Source organism: Tachysurus fulvidraco, chromosome 4 (genome assembly GCF_022655615.1).
Source record: "Tachysurus fulvidraco isolate hzauxx_2018 chromosome 4, HZAU_PFXX_2.0, whole genome shotgun sequence".
Lineage (NCBI taxonomy): Eukaryota > Metazoa > Chordata > Actinopteri > Siluriformes > Bagridae > Tachysurus > Tachysurus fulvidraco.
In genome coordinates, this window is record NC_062521.1 from 14,871,209 (window position 1) to 14,895,932 (window position 24,724).

The following is a 24,724-nucleotide window of genomic DNA, read 5'->3' on the forward strand; positions in this document are numbered from 1 at the left end:
AGTGAGAGGGTGATAGCAAAGTCAAGGGCAAAGCGTTCTGTCATGTAAAACAGAGACTCTGAGCCAAGAAAACCAGGCACAGTGGAGAGCAGCCAGCAACAGAGAGACAGCCCTGTTTATCCCAGACAGGCAATCGGGCAGGTGGGTTAAACACAGATCAACACACATTCCACTCGGCAAACATAAGATCAACATGGTGAGAAAAGGCATTTCACCTCCAGGCGTTAAACCACCTTCATTTATTGTATAGCTAATATAATTTTACCCCAATGTTTGTTTATTATTTTCTCCACCCAACACATAAGTTTCTGTTCCAAACATACAATTCTATTCTGTAATCTTTTGCGTACAGCACAGCACACTGATGCCTCTGGCTGAAGGAAATAGGGCTGTTTATTAGACTAGAAACTAAAATAGTAGCAGTCAGTAGCATTACTACAAAGAGTTTGTGGAACATGCACTTTTTCACAATTTTGTGGGGAGACTCAAAACTGTGGTTGGGTTTCCTAAAGACTTACTGACAGGACAGAAGCAAAGTGTGTGTGCACACATGTGGGTTCTTTACAAATGAAGTATTTTTATCTCTCTTATTGGCAAATACAGCTTTGAGATGCCTACAGTAAGAAGTAATTGTTTTTTTTTTTTTTTGCAGCATTGTGTCCAATTCTTACCAATTATGACCCGTTTCTCTTGGCAAATCTTCATTGTGATTGTGAAAAGTCCAAAAGTATGTAGACACCTGACCAATACACCAATATGAATGTCTTCTCCAAACTGGTGCCAAGATGATGCCTTTGTGCAAACGGGATCCATGTAGACATAATTTTCCAAAATTTGAAGAACTTGAATGGCCTGCCTTTGCTCCCTGACTTTTTCATTAAAATTTCCACACAGGTTGTGCCGTTCACCAAAACAGGTTGTGTTTATGAACAAACAGAGCAATATTTAGAATTTTTTAAAATGTGAATAAAACCTCTTCCTAAATTTTACATGATTACAACACTTTAAATCTCATTCTCATGGATGGCTCGGCAAAGCTGTCGCAAGGTTGCGACGGACTTTAACAGGAAACACTGTTGCCAAACTTATTCAAATTCAAGTGTTGCAATCCAACTGAGAAGTGAGACGCCCATGAACATTCACTGACAAAGGCACAACCAACATTGTACTGGTGTACATAGTCCAGTTTGTATGGAGACTTTTGCGATAACCTGTAGACACTTTGGTAAACAATTCACTGCTGCAGTTTAATGAAATTTATGGGGAACTCGGGCTTCTAGCTATTTAGTCTTAAAGCAATTACATCTTACACCTATGCTGTCTGGGAATGATTAGGTGTGGTTCCACCTGCACACTAAAGAATCAATTGTGACATGGAAGTTTAAGGTAATTGTGATGGCTTTGTAGCCTTTTCTGTTCGATTGCTGTTTAATAATGTTGTCTCTGAGAATTTCACCTTCACCATGATACTACTTCTTGCGTGAAATCTTTCCCAACAATGGCAACGTCTTTATAATGAGGTGCCATTTGCATGACAAATTTTTAGCAGCATTTCAATGTAGAAGTTTTCTCTCTTTTTTTTTCAACAATAAATCAATATATTTATTTGAATGCTTGAAAATATTCTTCCCTGTTCATTTTCTATATTAAACAAAGGTTTCAAAATATCGATTTCCTCTTCACTGTATGTCATCATGATGGAATTCAACAGCATTGTGGTAGAATTTGCATTAAGATTTAACATAATGCACTCTATAACATACAGTCTGTCAGACACTGACGATTGTTTTGTGTACACAGAGAGTACTTTACTAGGTATTTAAAAAGACAGTGATGGTGACTGTGTATTAGGATGACTGACTGTTCAGCACTTGAAGCTAATTCCTCTGGTGTTGTATGGTCAGATGACAGGACCTTGCTGCAAATCCATTTTGTGATTATCACACTGTTTAGCAAAGTGATGGCAGGCCTTTCCAGAGAGCCCTAGTATTTCTGTACACTTTGGCATTAGGTGACGTTTTGGCTCTCGTTTTGTGTTGAGGCTGGGTTTGTAGTAGATAAGTGAGTCGGGAAGCCTAATGTAGGAAAGCAGCTCACTCTGTCATAGGTTATTTAAACAAGACAGCCCTGGGAGCTTCTCTCCACTCAGACATGAGGATTCCTCAGAGCCACAGTGAGGAGCATAGGGCACCCGGATCCACCATACTCCCTGTTCAGCCTCCTCCCAACATAGAGAGCTTTGTGTCTGCTTTTAATGTATACACAGGGAACAGGGCGCCATGCAGTCTCCCCTAAACTGGCTTTCTGAGAAGGCAAGAAGACCTGATCAAATGCCTTGTCAAAGTCCAGACAGTTTCCCACCCATCATATTAACCACGAGAACCTCAGCATTCCTAGCAGTTACTGTAGCCCTGTTGCAGTGGATGAGTAAAGAGCCTATCTGACAGTGATGTGTAGTGTTGAGTAAGCATCTATACAGACACTCCTTCACCTCCACTTTACAAACTCTGAGGTATAGATTTTATTAGTGAGTGCTCTTGACAAATACATTCTCTGCCAAATAAAATGACATATAGAATCTTTCAGCATTCTAAGAGGTATTATTCTCAATCTTGCCAGGAGCTGCAAAACATACATTCACCGAACATGTTATTATGAACGCTATACTAATACTGGGTAGGGCTTCCATTTGCTCCAAAAACAGCTTCAAATCTTCATGGCATGGATTCCAGATGATGTTGGAAACATTCCTCAGATATCCTGGTCCATGTTGTCATGATTGCCTCACATCATTCCTGTAGCTATTTCAGCTGCACCCATGCTGTGAATCTCCTGTAGTACCACATCTCAATTGTGTTTTATTGGATTCAGATCCAGTGACTAAAAAGAACATCAAACTCTATGCCATGTTAATGAATCTTGTTTGAGACTAGTTTGAAACATGGTGTGTTATCATGCTGGAAGTACCTATTAGGAGATGGCAAATTTTGGCAATGATGGTATGCACATGCTTAGCAACAACACCCAAATAGGCTGTGGTCTTCAAGTGATGATTGATTGATTGGTAATAACAGGCCCCAAGTCTGCAATGAAAACATTCCCCACACTCCACCAACCTGGAGTGTTGACACAAGGCACACAATCTCAATGATACAACAACCATCTCATGCCATGATCTCTGGTGGAAAGAAAGGCATTGCTGTCTCTGTCCTGTTAGTCAGAATAACACTAGGCAATTTTATAAAAAAGCCTGATGGCACTTCCCAATAAAAAACAATAAAATCCTTGATTAAAAAACGGAAATAAAATTAAACGTGAAAAAGGATTGCGATAAATCCAACATAGAACATTAGCCATCATTACCACATAAAGTATGATGGGAGCATCATGTTATCGAGATACTGTTCACCAGTTAGGATATTCTCCTCTGACCTTTCTCTGTCTTTTTTTTTTTTCCCATTCAGCGAAAACTCCCTGATCAGCAGTTTCTGAAATACTCAAACCAGCCTGTCTAACACCAACAACCATACAACAGTCGAAGACCAACGTTCCCAATAAACATACACGTTCATACACTACAAAAAAAAAAAAAAATGAGGAAAGAAGTGTTTGTGAGATATGCACTGACATCCTGTCTATTAACTAGAAGAGGTGTCACAAGGTGAAAGTGGATCTACAGTGGAAATCAGGGGAGAAAAAATAACACATTGACTTGACTCTGCAAGACTGTTGTTATTTCTGAGACTGTATTACATTGCAGCTTCTCTGATTAATTACTCTACATATATGCTGTCATGTAACATACAGTTAAAAATGATTATTGCATAATTGCTCCCTGTCATGCCATGACAGACATCGTGTGCTCTGTGACTGTCAAACATGAAAAAAATGGCCCTAATGACCTAAATAAACACTTTAACATGATGATGATCATCCTGAGAGTTATCCTTTGTGTAAAATAAATTCCTTGACTTCAAATGCTGCACGCACGGTTAAAAAAAAAAAAAAAATGCATTTTCCTACATTAAAAGCTCTCAGTATGCCAAGCCCAGTCAGCATTTCACAACAGCAACATAGCTGAGAGAATTCTCAACTAGACTAAATAGTTTAGATTAGCGGAGGCTGTGTGCATTTTCTATGAGAAGGAGAAAGAGGTCATCGTAGCACCCTACAGAGTTTGTAATCAAGTAGTCTCCATATCACAACTGGGGACATTAGTGGGTCAAAGATCAGTGCAGGAACAAACACAGGCATTAAATGCACAGAAGTAGAGTAGGAAGAGGAGTACTGAAAACACTAAGCCCAGTAAAGTGGAGTCAAACTCTGGTCAAAGCTGTGGTTCGAAGCAATTGGATTCAGTACGTTATCAGACAGAAAGTGGTTAGAATGTATTTACGTAAAGTTTTTTGTGTGTGTCAGGCTGGAGACTAAAACAAGCAGCTGTCAGTTCACAATGTACGACAAACCTCAAATAGTGCCTCAGGGATGTCTGGCTGGCAGAAAAGGCTGTCGCGTGTGAATAAAAAGCCTTTCACCTTCATTTAGTCTTCGGTAGTAAAACGGCAAACATTTTAAAATATCAAATGTAGTTGTAATAAAAATATAATCCATGAATATATTTAAAGACAGTGGTAGAAAATCACAGAGAAGACTTATTGAGAGACACTCATCCTCTTAAGCAACAAGGGCTCTTTATTAAAGTGAGAAGAAAAAACAAACACAAGGCTGTCTGTCAGCAACACTGTTACTGAACCAACACACAGATATAAACACACCCATGGACACTTTTACATTCTCACTTTGTCCCACTTATGGAACTTGTTCATGGATCAGCTAATCATGATCGACCCAGACACTAGCTCTGAAAAACGCACAAGGAATCTAGACTCAGTTTCTTATAAACACCTCCACATAATCCTCTGCAGACTCTTATGAAGAAGCTCATCAGCGTGCATTGTGGACAAGCTCGTGCTGGCCGGCCGTGCCATGGATGGGAGGACGGAGATAAACGAATGTTGGAGCAGGGAGGGGCGAACCACACCGTCACACACTCAGACACACAAAGACTGCTCATTAACACTCCCTGTTTGAACAGGTGCCTGACTGACATGAGTGTGTGCATGTGTGTTGGATGAGTGGCAAAATATCATCTCGTGCCTGGAGAAGGGTTTGGAAAAGCAACTAGCTGTTAGACATTTAATCCTGGATGACCACACTGTCTGCTCTGTGTTTGCATTGCACATGGGAAACGGGGGCTACCACATTCAAAAAACATTATAATGACATGACTCAGGGCAATGAAGCAAGTGTCAAAGTATGTGTTCGCAACAAAAGAAAATAAAAGCAAACAGAGGCCAACAGGCAACTTTTTTCTTAGTGGGCGGTCTATATTCTCGTGGAAGGTTCTTGAGATGGAGGTGTCCTTGAGGATTCATTTAGAGGACTCTCAGGTGACAAGAAAAGACACTGCAGAGCTTGTGTCAGACTTCTGTGTTTAATGTAGCATTAAGGGATCTGAAGGGTAAAGCCTTGTCCTGATTTCCATGTTAAAATAGTATTCAAATCATCTAAGTGGAAATGAGCATCTGACAACCAGCACCTTCTCATTCTTTTCTGACTCAGGTTATGGCTTGTTTCTCAGACGAAGGGTAAACATACCTCATGAGTGCAAAGGTGAAGTAAAATCTCCAGACAAACGGTTGACGGCCCAAAAGGAGAAGGCAGTCTGTCATACCGGCTCACCGTAATGCTCCGATAGTACGCCTTATTTGTTTGCATAATTTCTTGCTCACTGTTAAAAGATTTCTTGACACGGACTAACACCTCCTGCGATCCTACATTGTGAATAGACCATGATCCTGCCAGTCAAGTTCACGTTCATCTGCTTTCAGCTTCGGGTTCCTTCCAATTTCTCATCTGTTGTCTTGTTTCTCTATCAGTTTCAGCCCTTCTGGGTGCGTTTGCTCAACAGGTTTGAAGAGGCAGGTAAAGTGAAAGCTCAATAAGGCACACAACCTTGCCTCGAGTCAGGACACATATGGTCAAAGGCCACGTCTGCACCTGTGATTTAACCCAAACATTGGACATACCGCCAACAGAGCTCCCTTTCAACTCTCATAGCTCAGTGTTGCTGCAGCTGAAATGTGCATACCATGAACACAAGTTTCAATACCAGCAGGCACAAAGGCCTCTCTATATATTTTTGTTGTTGTTCCATTAGAATTAACAGCTGAATGAAATATATACAAACTTAGCTGCATCAGAAAAATTGCATTTATACTCAAAAAGTGAACGTTTTGGATAGAAATTCAGAAATCACTCCATGTTAAGCAGGCAGTAGTCACTGCACTGCTATTTTATTGAAAGCTAAGAACAGGGTAGAGCATCGAGAAATGGCAACAGGGCTGACCCCATAACTTATCGACATTAAGGTTTAATCAAGCAACACAGGGGTCAATAAAACAGACTTCAGTCAAAAACCAACTATGATGTTTCACAGAGGCCATAACACCCTTCTGCCTACAACCACTCTGATTACAGTAAATCCTTATTACAGCAACCACAATTACATCTCTTAAATGGCCTTCGGTTTTAATCAGTGCAAGAGCAGTTGAAGAAATTAGAACAATATTCCAATTACTTAACACTGTTATTGCTTTCCATGCAGCTTACAGATAATGCAGTGATGTTATAAAGATCAGAAGGAAATGGTGACTCTTACAACTAAATTTATTCCCAGCTCTTAATAGCTTGGCAACTAAAAACCCATAATGGTAATTTAGGGGTCCTAAGATGCTTTCAGAATCTATTTCCATCTAAAACAGTGATTTGAGAACCAATTAAGTAAGCAGAACCAATTCTTATTAAAAGTTTTTTCTTTCTTTCTCCAAACCCTATTTACCTTTCCTATGTTATTTTGTCTAAATGCTTTCACTTTTGTTAAAATTTCGATGTGTTGAATTTTCAAAAATATATTCTCAAATCACAGATCTATATTCTATCACTGAATTTCAAAGGTATTCCACTCATTAACAACTTTATTTTTCATTGATCTTTGTAGAGGCTTCTGATGCCCTCTGGTGGGACCACGAGTAAATCACATTTGGTCTGTCTAAAATGCTAGTAGTGCAATGCAACTGTGGGTATAAATATTCATTCTGATGTTCAACCAGTCTGTCCCTGTGCATTATGGAGTCCCGGCTGGTAGTGTAGCTTTTGCGAAAGAAAAAAAAAAAAAAAAGACAGAAGGAGGGGAGTCCAGGGGGATCTTCTGAGCAAGGACAGGCCAGGCGTGTGTGCGTATGAGCGGCTACTTCCCTCAGTCTCTCTGCAGCATGCATGTCTCATTGGTGGTGCAGCAAACAGGAGAGACTGAGAGAGAAAGAAAGTCAAGGCCAGGGGAGTTGCTGATCAAGGGCAGGGTTAGACAATGAACTTCTACTTCTCTCCGTCCCTCTGCATCCGCAGACGCTCCAGTTGATGCTTGGTGATGATGTACTTGAAGAATTCGTAAACAGACCAGCTGATGGCTGTAGAGGGCATCTGGTAGATGACTCGAGCCTGAACACCTTTGAAATATGCAGGCAGGCCACCCAGCCTGTACACTGTCCTAAAGGCATGGGCCAAGCCTGAGATGTGTTCTCGGCCGGGGCTCACTGAGTGCAGTGTCAGCGTCTCCTGTGTGTTTAAAAGAGTCTTACACACATCCAGTGGCGTGGTGGCGGCAGCAGCCACCGCCCCGGCAAGAGCTCCCGAAATCATATGAGATGAGGGGTTGTACAGTCTGTGGGGATTGAGTATCTCCTGGAGGTACTCATAGGTGATGAAATGTAGTGCCTGGAAGGGCACGTTCATGGTGAGCTGTGTGGTATAGCTTCGGTAAAACGCCCCGGCGCCTTCGTGCCGCCAAATACAGCGCAGGCACTCTAGCACACCCCGATATGGCGAGTTATACATCTGCATCCTTTGCTTCACAACTGCAAGGCAGACAAATCCACAGGAACCGGCAGAGAGAAGGAGAAAAAAAGAAGAGAGAGAGATCATTAACCAGCTAATAAACACCCAGACAAAATAAAAAGGTCATGACTGAAATACAGTATCGCCATCAAAAGAGGAGCTCGTAGACTCATTATACACTGTGCCCTCTTCCATCCGGACTCGAGCGGATCAAATAAAGTCGACTTTTCAGCACTGCCGAGGCCATTTACTGAGAACGGAAGAGCTAAAGCTGCATGTGTTCAAGGCAGCAGAGCAGGTGTGTAGTGCCACCTGGATGTGTAAGCCTGAACTGGAGTAATGCCAGCACATATGCACTGCTGCCAAACTCAGGCCATAAATGATAGCATTCCAATGCAGTGCAGCTGTTAATTACAGTGAAGGCTATGCTGTCCCAAAGGACATCCCTTTAGGAGTCTTTAATGAGTACAGACCTTTTCCTGGTTCACTCGTGTTACCGGTCAATTACAAAACTCTCTAATGCCACCTACTGGTTGGAAATGCAAGGTGCAATGGAACTACTCTACTGATCTTATAGACTAGACAAGTTATCTTCAAACTTACCTGCAAAGAACCAGCAGGTTTTATGCCTTAACCAAGCACTTACACATCGACTAGTGTCTCCGGGACATTGTGATGATAAAAAGCAACTTATTTACTACATTAATCTTGGTCTAGGTGATATAAGGATATATTAAACACTGCTCTGCCATAACATTAAAACCACTTGCCTAATATTATGCAGGTTCCCCTTATGCCACTAAAACAGCTGTGTCCTGGCACTAAGATTTTAGATGCAAAGTCGTGTTTCTCCAGAACATGCTGCAAATGCTTGATCAGATTTCTGAGTCAACACCTTTGTTCCTCAAACCATTCCTGAACAAATTGTGGTGTGGCAGGGCAACATTATCCTGCTAACTGAGACATGTTCTAACACCCGTGAGTGGCTTTAGTGTTATGGCTAATCAGCTTAGATGTCTTAATACGTCATGTCATAAAACCCCTGCATTAAGTAACTTGGATAGTGTAATATTTTATACAAAGGTTTTTTTTTTTTTTTTTTTAATTAAAAACTGAAAAGAAACAGCTAACTATTTGATCAAATTAGAATTTTCTTTCTTTTCTTTTCAATATTTTTCTGAAATAAGTATATTTCATACACTGTAAAAATATTTTTGTAGACATCACATATCATCAAACCAGTGGCACACTTTTTTTGTAAGTTTCTGAGCAAACCTACATAGTGATTACCAAATAAATGGCTTCAAGAATTGAGATGATATTTTTGTCCGATCACGCACCTTTATCTTGGTGTTCGACCATGTATTTGCCATGGCTCCTTTTTGTCTAGTATAAAAACCTACAGCTATAAGATTAGAGAAACCTGGAGTAGATGAAACAGACTGGGATAGGAGTTTGAGAACTAGCATCAACAGTAAGTACCTTCAGCTGGGTTCATGGCGGCGTCGTGAAGCAGTGTGGCCACGCATCCTGCAGTTCCTGCCAAAATAAACCCTTAACAATGAGCATCAAGGAGACAGGTAGGAGACAGAGCGGAGAGGACTCGCAGATACATTTTGCAATCTGATCCCTGCAGGCCACTATTAAAAGGCAGCCACAAAGAACCTCAGCTGATTTAGAAGTGATTAAAGATTTGCTGAGTGTGCTACTAGGAATGTGACTTTCACAGAAGAGAATGGACCTTCTGTTCTCTTTTACAACAACTTACAGTCTTTTACCAGATCATAACACAGACTTCCTTTAACTCAGCGACTCAATTTATCATAGTAACTGATGCTAAAATATTAAACAGCAATATCTGCTCTAATGTAAAGAATAATACTAATAGTAATACTACTACTAATAATAATAGAAATAAATGATGACCTGTAATAATAAGTGCATATAACACAAATCTACTTCACAAAAGGGTGGAACGTGATGCTTAATAACAGGTTTATCCACACAAAGCATAGTCACTTCTTTTAAAACGATCAAAATTCTTCCCCTTTGATGCTGCAGGGAATTTTAATCTGATGAGCATTCCAGAGGCTACTCACCCACGCTGCCCCTCACCTAGGCATAAAGAGAAAGAGAAAAAGAGAAAAGGCAAAGCAACAGCAAGCATCAGTTCTGCTGTGTTAACCAATGTTGCTCTATAAGAGCTTCCTGGGGTTCTCACACTGTGGTATACTATGCAGAATTAATTCATACCACTCAGAGTGAAAAAGGCAATTCAAGGAAAAAATAAACAGTAAAAGAGTGCGAGTGAAGGTTGAAGGGCATAGAGCTGATAAAGTAGAGGTATTTTTAATAAATACCTACATCATTTAATACATCATTTAAACAGTTTTTGTCCACAGACAGCATCTTGTTAATGTGACATCTCGTTAAAACCCTTGTTATTATGAGGAAAGCAGGACAGGACATCTGATTATTACTAGAAAAAACTGCATTATTATGAGGAAAGCATTTGTTTAGCGTGTGAGGTGTACCGTTCGCCAAATGACTGTTGGCTCCTGGGTAGATGACATCACCAAGTGTCTTTTTTAGCTTTTCGTAGCAGGCAAAGTAGAGTGCATGGGCGGGCCCTGCCCCGACTGCTGTAACATTCAAGCCTCTGATTGGCCGCCAGATGCCTTCAGTCCTCATGATGCGCCATAGAGCTTCCATTACATTACGGTAGCGGGCAGCTGGATCAGGTTGCAAGCTCTGCATGCGGGTCTGAAGCACAAGAAAACAAACAGTAATACTGCAAATTAGGACGATTCAATTTGATGAGAACAAAAAGAGCATCTGCACCAAAAAATTTGTCAAAGCAACTGCTTTGACTAATAGACCTGAATCCATGAAATTAGCTTAATTCTGTAACACTTCATTAACATGACTGGTTTTCATGGCACTTGGGTAAAGAGCAACCAGGAAACGATCCCATTCTTTAAATAAATTATTTAAAAAGAAACACTGGCTTAAGGGTTAGGCGTATTACAGAAGTCTCACTTTTCCATTCCAACTGCCTGATAAACATGTTAAGAGAAAAGAAATTCAGGCATAAGAGATTTTATGTTTATATCTGCACTAATGTATGTGTGAACATGAGTGAGTCATGTGTGGTTAATCTGCCTGAAAGCTTGTCAATGCACAGGACAGTAGATACACTGGTAAGCCCATAGTGCACCTATGTACAATATACTATATATTTATGGCATATTGCTAAAACAGGCCACAAATTATTGATGCAATATTTGGCAGAGTTTAATAGTAGTTATGCACCTTTTTTTAAATGACACCTTAATGGGGCTACTAATGGGGTGTCATAAAATGGCCACTAAGCCTGTAACGGAGTTTGACCTTACGGCCTTTCACCCATATGTCAATCATGGAAAGAAAACAAATACAAGCAAACATGCATGAAACAAATCAAACAAAGCATTCAAGATGAAACACAATGTGCCATTATAGCGTGGTCCAAAGGTTTGTACATGTCTGGCACACCCCTCAGTCCACTAAGCTTTTTATAAACACATTAAGGTAACACACATGGCAGCGAAAAACCCAAGCTTTGCCTTTCATTGTATACGTTCACCCCATTAATGGCAGTGTGCAGCTGGGTGCTCAGAGGAATTATCTAACAGCTTCCTTAGTATCTATTCCTTTGAGCATTTCGTCTCTTGTACATTCAACAAGAGTGCAAGCTTCAGAAAGCACCACCTGCAGCCCAACAATCACAGAGGAAAAGACGACGATTGGGTCTTATCTACTTTAAATGAATTAAGGGCTCATTTTTTCTGTTGTTTTGCATTTTACCTAATACGGATAAAACATTTTTAAATATTCATTCACTGTATGATAAGTTAGTTTAAAAATCCTTGTGTGTGTGTGTATGTAATACAAACACACATCCATAAGATTATAAAACATGGACACCTCAAGACCTATAAATATGTAAAAGACCTGGCAATCTATTGAGGGGAAAAAAAAAACAATTTAAAATAAAAAATAAACAGCAAAAAAGTTTGAGTGAAGGTTAAAGGGCATACAACCGATAATGCAGAGAAATATTTTTAATAAACACATCATTTAAACAGTGTTTTTCCACAGCCAGCATCTTGTTAATGTGACATCTCCTTAAAAAACAACAAAAAAATTTATTATAAGAAAAGCATCCGAGTACTACAAAAGACATCTCATTATTACTAGAAAACATTACATTTTAAGAGGAAAGCATTTGTCTAGCGCGGCTAGTGGTCATTTTGATAATAGCCGAGTTGATCCATGAATATGAATATATGAAGACCTATGAAAATATACCACCCCCTGAAAGATGCCATTGTAACAAAATAAATAAATATATACTGTACACACGCACACACACACGTACATATAAACAGCAAATATATAGTACTTTCTGCAGTACAAGATTTTCAGGCATATGTTTGCTGATATCTGTACTAATTATAAAAGATTCACTTAGCATGAATGATTTCAGGTATAAATCTCTGACATATTCCACAAATATTAACATATATTTACTTCTAACTAGGGCTGGGCGATATGGCCAAAAACTGTATCATGATATCAGTGTTTCATATCGGTCGATATCGATAATTATTGAACTTTTTTAGAAGAATTAAGTACATTTAAGTGCCAAACATTCTGGGTTTTAAATGAAGCCTTTTCTGAGATGCAAAAACAAAAAATAAATTATTTTTTTTTATTTATGTTTCTAAAGTATCAAAACTAAGGCATACATTAAAATAAATAGAAATAAAAACACAAAAATACTGCCTTTAAGTCACCTTTACTGTCTAATTTGGAATGCTTTGTGGTATTTAAGAGGCAAAAAACATGGACAGGAACTTGGACCTAGAGTCATGCTTGTTTCACACCGAGTGCTTTAAGCATAAATATATTGATCAGAATATAAAGGTCTCTCTGTGTGTGTGTGTGTGTGTGTGTGTGTGTTTTAAAAGTCTTTAAAGGAGCATGTGATTGCAACGAAAAAAGTATCAACATGCTCAGAATTGAGGCTTGCCCTGTGCTTTGAAGAAATGTTTCCTGCTGCTGAAAACAGACACTCTGATAGTGTCCCAAAACTTGGACATTTCCTTCTCTTTGCTCATTGACATTGTTATTGCGCCCTTCCATTTTGCAGCCCGCACGAGCCCTCAAATCAAAAGACCGCTAACTCCTTGCGCTTTTACATAAGCTTTTACAAAATAATTGCACAAGAAGGTGACGTGAGCTTTAAAATGAATTAAAAGAGGCTTTGAGGCAGAGGAATTTGCCTCGGACAATTTTTGTAATCGAGTTACTCGAGGAATCGTTTCAGCCCTAGTTATAATATACAAAACACTGCCATACTGGCAAGCGGACTTTTCCTCTTTTATTTACAATTTCCTCGCTCGCTGCGGCTCATTTTCTGCTTATCAGTCGCCGATTACTGAAGAGGAATCCAGCACCAGCATGCGACAACAATATGGCACAACCAAACATGATAGTTACATGATTGGCTGTTAGAGTGTCACTCCCCAATTTGCTAGGTTACCAGAGCCCCTCTGTTAATGCAACCAAACTTGCGTCGCAACTTCTGTTTTCTTCCGACAAAGAATAAAAAATATCGAACGTCTTATCGAGCACATTTTTTATCGCTATCGATCACGTGTCTATCACGATACATATCGTTATCCTACTTCTAACACACATTTATACTATGTCTGATCATGCCAGTTGTATTTGATCATTATTAGGACACACAACAATAAAATAGGCTAGCGTAATTGTAATGCGAATCTAACAACAGTACCTGTGCTAGGAATTATGCAACATTGCCTGCAAAAGTGTTGTTTTGCTCATCTATTTTATATAATTTTCCATATGAAATCAATGACTGTGACATCCAGCAGCCTTGTGGCAGCACTTGGTCCTATAGAGAGCTGTACTATCAGTTTAGCTCTCATGCAGTAGAGGCCCTTAGGAATGTAGAACCTGTAAAGACACAGCCTCCCTCTGTATGGCCTGAGGTCTGGGCATGATCTAACAGCACATTGTACTCTGTCGGCAGATAGGGTTGTACGTGAGACAAAAGAGGAAATCTGCAGTCAAACAGGAAGAAGGTAGATTTATAAGCATTTTCATGATTAAAATGAGAAATGCAAATTACCTTCATACCTACATACAGTTGGCATATCATTGGCAAAAGGAGTCACCATAAAACACACCACACTCCGTATACTATGTGAACACCAAACACAGCGTTACTAACAGCATGTGGAAGGAAAATGAGTGTGACAGTGTTTGCCTGGAAAACCCTGAGCCTGAATGATAAGCTCTGACTGGATTGCAAACAAAACCCGTTGCCTGCATTTGTGTAATCGTCTCTGTGACTGCGGCATCTCAAGACATACTAAGTAAGGCTTACTAAGTGTGTTCAACAATGTCTGCCGAGGGTCCAATGCTGACAGATATACATACCCATGTGGGTCCCTTGTTTTAAAACAACAAGAAAAAACTTGAGCAGTGGTCCAAAGTTATAACATTCCAAATATCCATAAATATGAAAGAAGGAAAGCACTGTTGAATTCCTACAAAGGACACATACTTTACCGTTGACTTAATAATAAAAACAAAAGCAAGACACTGAGACATGGAACATAAAATGATTCAGTTCGTATTTAAGCAAAGAACTGATTCGAATATTCAGTGTAGTTTTTTTGTAATATCCAGAGGTTGGCACCTGTAGGTGATAGTGGTGCTGCATCCCAGTATTTCAATAAGCACCGAAAAACATTTTGTCCCATAAAAAATGCACTCAATTTATTAATCCATTTAAAGTCAATGAGATAAACATTACATAAGTAAACTCATTTTTTCTACTTTTGTGGTAAAAATAGGCTTCATCATCTACTCAATCCATAGTTTGCGTGGTTTATCAGTGAGTGGCTCAACTAGCATTAAGCATAATATCAAAAAAGATGGAAGAGAAGCAGTGTGCGCTCTTTGGATCACACGAGCTCTACTGTCCTCACTCCCGCTGGTAATCAGTTACCAAGTCTTACTTTTGTCATTTTTTTTTTTCCTCACAGCTAGTCCTCAATGGCTGTGGCCAGCACTCACTGAATTGGTTCTGGATGCTACTAAACAGTGTATATGTTTAGCAGTCTTCAGGAAATCTGTTGTTGCTATTAACCATATCCTGTTTTCAGGGGATAAGTCCAGTTGCACAACACATCCCTTTGACTCCCATTATCTTTTTTTTTTTTTTTTTTTTTTGGGGGGGGGGGGGGGGACAACATTTCAACACATATGGCAAACAATTGTTACTCTGCTGCACAAATCTAGTTTTATATACATTTGGGGAAAAAAATACTTTGTTCAAATTCGCCAGGAAAGTTAAGTGATTCTAGTGGCAGTCAAGTTTCAAAACAGCCACATGCCACTTTCATAACAACAAACTGTTATTGCTAGAAGTATTACAAGAAAGAAGGACTTCCGGTCTGCACTTCAGAAAACACAGTTCCTGAACTTGAACAAACACCACCAGCAGTATTGTCTCGGTCCATCAGAGCAGATAATAAAGGCTCTGTATAATATATTGAAAAAGCACCGATTCTTTGTGGATGGTGGTTCTGTGGACTTGCCCTGAGAAAAAGCTACTCTTGAGCTCGTCTGTGCAGAATGATCAGACCCTAGGTAAAAATACAGGACATCTTTCTAGGTATCAGCCTAAAAGTAAGACAAATCTCATCACATGTTATTTCATACAGGTATTAATAAAAGCTTAGACAGAGAAAGTTGATCATCCAAAGTTGAGTTCCTCAAGTTGATCATGTTGAAAAAATTACACAAATAAAAGGAGACAAATGGGGACAATAAATAAAAAGAAATCCCACCAAGCTGAAAATGCCTATATCCAGTATAGCAACAATAAATCATTAAATACAGGAGGTGTAACGATAAAGTGTATTTTATCCAGAAAGGAAAATGTATTGAAAAGCAAATGTAAAAAGTTTTTAAACATGACAATTATAATGAAGTGTATAAAAAAAACAAAAAAAAGGAGGTTAAAAAGATCTTAATAAACACTTATGGTGGAGGATATGTGATGACGTGGCTGTTCTTTTTAAAAGCCCTGGAAACGTTATAAGGATAGAAAGGGTCACAGACTGCATGAAGTAAAACGGGATTTTAAATAGAAAATCTGGTTGCCTCTACAAAGAAGTAGCAAGTGGGTCATGGTTCAATGACCACAGAATCATGCTATTGACCCTGCCATTCCAGTCCCGAGAACTAAACCTGGCTGAACCTCACCCATAAGACAAAACTTTGGAGAGTCTGTGGCTTAGAAAGAAAAATGAAGGGGATGTGGTCACACATATGGAACGTGTCTTATATGCACGTTATCATTACTGCAGGTAAAAAAGTTACGAGGTACAAGCATACACTTGAATGCTAGTATAGTTTTGGTGTAATTGTTTGTTAAAGTCAGAAATGGCATTAAGCAGACACCCTTATCCAGAGAGACTTACTTTTTTAACTTTATACAACTGAGCAATTGAGGGTTAAGGGCCTTGCTCAGGGGCCCAGCAGTGGCAGCTTGGTGGACCTGGGATTCGATGTTTCTATGATTACGAATTATCAAGCATGTCACTTTTTCTCTGGGTTGGCTAAACAAAACTACAAGAGCAGCAGATATCTCTACTGAAATGAAGCATTGAGTGAAGCTGCAATTGGACAGAAGCCCTTTGTAAACTCTAATATTAGGCATCAAGTGGTAGGATTTTATTCTAATGACTGGTCTCACACAGGAAATTAACACACAACTTTAAATAATACTGATTTATGGATTATAAGAAAGGGAAAAAGCACTCCCATAAAAACATCGATATCTTTCAATTTTTTCTAAAATAGTGAACAATTTGTTCACAGAGAGTTTGTGCTCTCTGTTTACAAACCCACGAGGACTTCTCTAAAAGCTACACTGCAGTACTTCTAAAGAGGAGCTCCACATCTGATAATGACAAGAAATGAAAAAGTGCATTGTCTTCTAAGACCACTTCAAGTCATTCTGCCAAGTCCAGATGCACTGCTCCTCACACACACTATATTTTTTATCCCTTAAGACAAGGAGTTATTAATAAAATCGACTACAACAAACAGAAAAGTCTTTATATGCTCTGACCCACTGACTAGGACAAGGAATATTTTGTCTTATTTAAATAATTAGATATATATTTGTTAATAACCCGAGTGCTGGCTCATTGCTGTGTTGAAATTTCTCTCTCTCTCTCTTTTTTTTTTGTAACTTTAAAATTATGTCTAGAACTTTTCCATTGTTATACTAACAAATAGACTTCTGTGTGTGTGTTATATAAGAATAAAAGATGAGAGGATGAGCAATTTGGCCTTGACCAAAAGCAGAAGTCAGTTACCTCCCTCGCATTTATTGTTGTCTTATAACATACCTGCTCACTTTTTTCATACTTAATTTACAATTTGTTCAAATTTTTACCTCATGTCACGGCATGGACTAATCACCTTACAATTAATGTATTTTTTAAAATTAATAAATAACATGCTTGTGTGTTGTGCTGCAGGTAAAAAAATTGTGATCGAAAAGAACGTTGTGGTTACAGTATCACGAGTGGTATTGGAATTTAAACATAATACACTGAATGAAACAATAAGCAGTTAATTTAGTCTTTTTCTGGAGGCACATTTTACTTGTTCTGGTCACTCAACCTAGTGGTTTGTATATGATTATAGAACAATGAGTCTTACATTTTATCCATTTAGAGTTACCTTCAGTGTTGTGTAACAAACAAGTTCCCATTATCATGTCGATTACAGCAGCTTTAAAAAGCAGTAAAAAGACACAGCAGATTGACAAGTTACCAAGAAACTGCAAAGCACAAAAAGCCCTTCACCCTGAACACTTTCCTTTAGTAAAAAACTTAAAGCACAGTTACAAAACACTTCATCTATCAATATTAATCATCAACTTATAAAAAAGCTTCACAAAGTTCCTGTTAGAACAAGAACGTTCATATAAACCATCGATTTGCCATGCAGATGTCACTACAGTTTGAGTTGCTGTGTCCTAAGATATAGTTACCTGATGAGTATTTTATTTATATCACCAAACTCCAATACAAATAAAATTACACACACACACACATATATATATATATATATATATATATATATATATATTATATATATATATAAAGATGAATGAAGGAGAATCTGATCCACTTGTGAAGCTGACAGACTTGACACTGACCTTACATTTGAACACGGATGTCGGTAAAATATCGAAAATGGGGCACATGGTATCGTGCAAGTCGTGACCTACTTGTGCTTATGCTTGTGTGACCTTGTGTGCGAGAGCAAACACTGTGTCGGAACTAAGCATAGTTTTACAAAAAACAATTACAACTCAAACAAAAAATTAAAACGGAATAACTATAGTATCAGCAACAGACATTTTACATACATATAACACAATATAGCTCAAACTATATGTACATATTCCACCGAGAATATTAGCCAGCTAGCACAGTAGAGGGAAGGAGGCGTGGCTTAATGCAGAAGTTAGTAACCAAGTTAGCAACCAAGTTAGATAGTGACAATCAGTATTGAAGGTTAGTTTGTGTAAGAGTTGCAACACTTAGCAGACATAACCAGAAATTCATTAAAGCTTGAAAATTAAGCATTGCTTGTATGTACGTCTGGCCAACTTAAACTTTATAACCTTTTTCCTGCCGAAGTTAAAGATATCCAGTAATAAAAATCGTCATGTTTAAATAAATAAACTATTAAGGACTCGACTAAGCAGTCACTTACTTACCTGACAGAAATATCGAATGGTAGCTACCTGCTAGCTACCTCGAAAAATGTGATTTACTGATTGACTGATGGAAGCTAATCGCTAACTCACCTTCACACAGTCGATAGGGAACATGAGGCAGTGCTCCATGATCCCCGCCACGGCCCCTGCTAACATGTAGGTGCTGGTTGAAGCTCCTTGAGGCAAACCTTCGTAGTCCGGTTCCGATATCTCGGTCACCTCCTGAGACCCATGCAGCTGCACCGTGTTTATTTCCGACTCGCCTCCTATTCGCGGTGACAGAGTGCCCATTATGCCCTCGGACAGAGCCCAGATCCTGCCGCCCAGCCAGCGCACTTCTGCGCCAGCGGAAGCTCCTGCAACCGCGCCATCTCCACCGGGTGGCTCCGCGCTCATCCGCCTCCTGCGAACCAAACCATCAGCTTCCATTTGCAACCAGACACACAGTCCTCTGGTTAACAAAGTGTTTGCTGGGATTATTCTAAAAACATCAGACGGCTTTATTCGCTCTGTCCAGATGTTTACACTCCAGACAGGTCCATAGATAGGCTGGAAAGGGCAAACTGTGACCCACGCGTGGGGAAGTGCGTAGCGCGGGATGACAGGACGTGCAGGCCGCGGGCGGAAGTGCCACTGCCACTACGATTCTGCTCTATGATTGGATTAAAACGCTGTCAATCAAAATATGCCAACGATTGCCATGTTACAGACAGCAAACATATATACAACAATTTTGTTATAGAAGATAAGTATCAGGTACACATTAACTAAATAATTTGTAAAGTAGCCTATGCTGATCATTAAAAACAAATCACTAACAAAATAAAAAATACATTTGAATATTTTACATTTTAATATAATATCAATATCTCAGTAATTAGATACTGATTAATTAATTAATTAATAAAAAAATCAATATCTAATTACTGAGATACTAATTCATTAATTCACAGCATACAAACAGAGTTTTGCCCAAATGATGCAGAATCTGGCTATAAGGATCTCTGACTCATTGACTATAAACAAAGTAACAAGAACAAGGAATTATTTGAAATAGCAAAAAGTTTGTCTTTTCTTTTATTCATACAGGAGTGAAAGCAGCCTAATTTTCTAATAGTGACCTCAAACAAAACAAAAAAGAAGCAGTGGTATTGAATAGTTAGGAAATAGACAGAATCAGAATCAGAATCCGGTTTATTGGCCAAGTGTGTTGACACACACAAGGAATTTGGTTCCACCTGTTTTCCACCAGCTACGTATGGTGACCCATACTCAGAATTTGTTCTCCGCATTTAACCCATCCAAAGGGGGGTGCCTTGCTCACGGTCTGGTGCCTTGCTCAAGGGCACCTCAGTCGTGGCCGGCCCGAGACTCAAACCCACAACCTTAGACTCTCTAACCATTAGGCCAACACAGACATAAATAACACTATACTATACAAGACAAGATAATACAGACTATAAAAGACAATGCAGATGTGACACAATAGACTGATAATATATGACTGATCAGTTATGTACATAAAGTGTGAGAAGTGCATGGTAGTGCAAATAGCAATATTGTGCAATATTATGCTTTATGATTTCCTGGGGAAAGAAACTGTGTCTGGCAGTTTTGGTAAGCACAGTTCTGTAGCGCCTGCCAGAAGGGAATGTGTGATGGTAATGGATGTGCACAGGACAGATTCAATGACTGAAGTTTAGAACAGCATCAACAGCTCCTGTGGCAGACCATACTTCCTTAATTGGTATAGAAAGTACATCCACTGCTGGGCCTTTTTGATGATGGAGTTTATGTTGCAGGTCTTGGGAAATGGTAGTGCCCAGAAACTTGAAGGGGGAGTAGTGTTGAGGGGGTCTTTTCTTAATATCCACTTTCATCTCCACAGTTTTGAGGGTGTTTAGCTCCAGGCTGTTCTGACTACACCATAACACCAGCCACTTCACCTCCTGCCAGTAGGTGTTGCAGAGTGTAATGGGGATCCAGCATCCATTCTGGTGAGGAGAACAGAGGTACAGTATGAGGAGGTGATGGGCAGGTGTGGTGTTAAGGAAATGAACCTAGAAGGACAGATGGTGTTGGAATTTGCTAAGCCGATGGAAATGGCGGTAGTTAACACTTATTTCCAGAAGAGAGAAACACGGGAGGTAGGAGTGGAGGTAGGAGTATGCAGGTAGATTACATTCTACAGTATGTAGATGAGGCAATCTGAGAGAGATTATTGACTACAAAGTGGTGCTAGGAGAGAGACAGCATCCAATGTTGTGTAAGATATCTTTGGTGGTCTGGAAGAAGAGGAGAGGAAAGACAGAAAAGAAGACCAAGTGGTGGAAGTTAAAAAAGAACAAATGTTGTGAGGAATTTAGACAGAAGCTGAGAAAGGTTTGGGTGGTCAGAAAAAGCTTCCAGGTGACTGGGAAACCACAGAAGAAGTTATAAGGAAGACAGGTAGGAGGGTGCTAGGTGTGTCATCTGTAGCATTCAGAGGAAGAACAGAGCTAAAATGAAGTGGGACATAGAAACGACCGAAGAAAATAGACAGGATTACAAGGAATTGCAGCGGTGAAGAGGGATGTGCCAAAGGCCAAACAGGTCCAATACGATGAGTTGTATTCCAGGTTAGACATGAGGGAAGGCGAGAAGGACTTGAACAGGTTAGCGAGACAGAGAGATAGAGATGGGAAGGATGTGCAACAGATAAGGGTTTTTAAAGATAGAGATGAAAAGGTACAAACAGGTGAGGAGAGTATGCAGAGAAGATGGAAGGAATATTTTAAGAATCTGATAAATGAGGAAAGTGAGAGGCAATGTCAGGAAGAAGAGGTAAATATTGTAGAGCAGGAAATAGCAAAGATTAGAAAGGATAAGGCGAGGAAGGCTCTGAATCAAGAGTGGAAAGCTGTTAGTCCAGATGAAATGGAGTTTCTATCTAGGTTGTTCAATGGGTTTTAATGAGTGAGAAGATTTAGTGCCAATCTTTAGGAACAAGGGTGATGTGCAGAGTTGTAGCAACTACAGACATATTGATGAGCCACACATGAAGCTATGGGAAAGAGTAGTGGAAACTAGGCTTAGAAAGGAAGTGGATATTTGTGAGCAGCAGTATGGCTTTATGCCCAGATAGAGCACTACTGATGCAGTTTTTGCTCTAAGAATGTTAATGGAGTAGTGCAGAGATGGTCAAAAGTACAGAGATGGCACTGTGGATTTAGAGAAAGCATATTACAAGGTGCCGGGAGAGCTATGGTACTGTATGGGGATATCAGGAGTGGCAGAGAAGTATGTCAGAGTAGTTCAGTATATGTATGATAGGAGTATGACAGCAGTGAGATGTGCTGTAGGTCAGACAGAGGAGTTCAAGTTAGAGGTGGGGCTGCATCATGGATCAGCTTTGAGTCCCTTCTGTTTTGCTACAGTGCTGGACAGGTTGACAGATGAAGCCAGACAGGAATCGCCATGGACAAATGACATTGTGATCTGTAGTGAACGAAGAGAGCAGGTGGAGGAACACCTGGAAAGGTGGATGTCTGCTCTGAAAGTCAGTTTTAGTAAGAGAGAATAAATGTGTTTGAACGAGAGCAAGGGAAGTAGAACAGTGAGATTAGGAATCAAAGGAAAGGTGTACAAGAACAGAATAGCTGCATCTCTTCAGAGACTTGCATAAGTATGAGTGACTCTTTCCACTGCAGCAGAATGTAGTTGTTTGCGGTTGTTTTATGCAATGTAGCTGCAAAAGTTGCAAAAATGGTACTTTGCTATCGAAATTCCACTGTATTAAAAGCTAAAGAGAATCTTCTTCTTCTTCTTCTTCTTCTTCTTCTTCTTCTTCTTCTTCTTCTTCTTCTTCTTCTTCTTCTTCTTCTTCTTTTTAGTAGTAGAATTCATCAATGCATGTGTCCCCTGCTGGGAAATAGACCATCAACAAGTGCTCTCCACGCATCCTGATCCTGGACCAGTTGCTCCAGCTGTCTGTTGGTATGACTGGCCCCTGTTCCTTTTATCACTGTGGGTTCCAGCTGAGCATTTGCCTTGGGGTGGGTGTGGCAAATCCATCTTCAGCATCTCTGGTGAATATCACCCTCTACAGGCTGCTCTTGCGCTCATAACCGTAATTCTTATCTGTTGACTGTGTCAATCAGGCAAATCCAGAGAATCCAATGGAGGCATCTGTTGATCAAGTCAAGTCAAGTCAAGTCAAGAAGATTTTATTGTCATTTCAACCATATATAGTTGTTGCAGTACACAGTGAAATGAGACAACATTTTTCAAGGACCATGGTGCTACATAAAACAAGGACAAAGCTAAGGACTTAGTAAGTAGTCCTAGCCACATAAAGTGCATCTGTGCAACCTGGTGCAAACAGTGCAAGACAACAGACAAAAAAGACATTGCAGGACAAATGACAGTGCAAACAAAAAATACAAGACAATACACAAAAGGCAATACACAAAGTACAATACACAAAAACAGCTCCGACCAGTGTAAATACTGTATGTTCAAGCAATATTGCATGTGCAGAAATACTGGGATAAACACATTATAGCATTATAGTATTATAGCAGCAGGTACATGAGGCATTGTAAAGTATTGTGCAAAACAGCAATCAAATAAAATGTGAGACATCATGTGCAAAGAGCAAAAACAGTGTGAAAAACAGCATGTAAACAGTTTGATATGATGGTGCTGTAAACATGGATGTACATTGGAAGAGTATGTATTTGGTGTGGGTCATTGCAGTCCATACAATTGGTGTGTGTGTGTGTGTGTGTGTGTGTGTGTGTGTGTGTGTGTGTGTGTGTGTGTGTGTGTGTGTGTGTGTGTGTGTGTGTGTGTGTGTGTGTGTGTGTGTGTGTGTGTGTGTGTGTGTGTGTTGGTTGGTTGTGCTTGGTACAGTTCAGTTCAATTATTAAGGAATCTGATTGTGGAAAGAAACTGTTACACAGTCTGATCGTGAGGTCCCGAATGCTTCGGTACCTTTTTCCAGATGGCAGGAGGGTGAAGAGTGTGTGTGAGGGGTGTGTGGGGTCATCCACAATGCTGTTGGCCTTGCTGATGCAGCATGTTGTGTAAATGTCATGATAGAGGGAATAGAGACTCCAGTGATCTTCTCAGCTGATAAAAACATTAGTACAAATAAATGGGAATATAAATAGAACATGAACAAAATAAAAACTAAATCAGCAGAGGGTGTATTGCATGGTTGAGAAACACAGTTTAGAAAACTGCAGTCTGATCCAAACTTCTTGTCTGTGTTTACTTGGGTCTCCTCTCAGTCATTACAAGGCCATGCCATTAACACCCTCCCATTTTAGTTTTTTCTATTAACATTGATCCAGTTACCTTTACTCTGAGCTAAAAAAATACATCAATATACTGTGCTCTCAAAGAAACAATGACATTTATTGTAGTAAAACTAGATTTCACATTTCCATATTTTGGAGAAAGGGATAAAATTGAAAGCAAAATTAGCATCTACAAGTATATAAACTCGGTATGTTAAAATGGCAGACTTTATGTAACGACTCAGGATGATGGAGTTTAGCTGAAAAATGTAGGGAAGTACAGTATAAAGAAAACCAGTAAAACTGTGCAATTCTATATAGTTTATTGTTTATAGTTTAGTTTATTGTTTAGTGTTATAAGATGGCTATTAAGAAATTGAATGGCCTAGGGGGCAAAACCACATAAAAATGATAACACTGTGTCCTATGATTAGAATATAATTTGCTCCAGATAAGGTAACTATAATGATGTGTCATAAATTGTCAACTTGAGGAGAGAGATGTATTGATAATCCTTATATTTTAGGAAAGTAGGAAAGCACTGAATGAAAGTACCATCACTCTAATATAAACTAGTCTCTAGCCAGTATTCACTGCT

At 39.4% G+C, this 24,724-nt stretch overlaps 1 protein-coding gene and 1 long non-coding RNA gene across 2 annotated transcripts in view; one reads left to right on the top strand and one right to left on the bottom strand.

Moving 5' to 3' along the window:
* LOC113639852 overlaps window positions 1–3,924 on the top strand; it is a 4,660-nt gene extending 736 nt beyond the window's left edge. The window contains exons 1-2 of the long non-coding RNA XR_003439925.2: window positions 1–1,386; window positions 3,465–3,924. The exon at window positions 1–1,386 is cut by the window's left edge and continues 736 nt beyond it. This is a non-coding gene — a long non-coding RNA (uncharacterized LOC113639852). The remainder of the gene's footprint in view (window positions 1,387–3,464) is intronic.
* Window positions 3,925–6,319: 2,395 nt separating this feature from the next.
* slc25a28 (solute carrier family 25 member 28) lies at window positions 6,320–20,833 on the bottom strand. Its single transcript, XM_027142036.2, has 5 exons — window positions 20,771–20,833; window positions 18,935–19,483; window positions 10,491–10,719; window positions 9,439–9,495; window positions 6,320–7,976 (listed from the first exon to the last, which is right to left on the bottom strand). The coding sequence occupies exons 1-5, from the start codon at window positions 20,831–20,833 to the stop codon at window positions 7,438–7,440; spliced, it is 1,437 nt and encodes a 478-aa protein (XP_026997837.2). The 3' UTR covers window positions 6,320–7,437.
* Window positions 20,834–24,724: the final 3,891 nt, after the last annotated feature.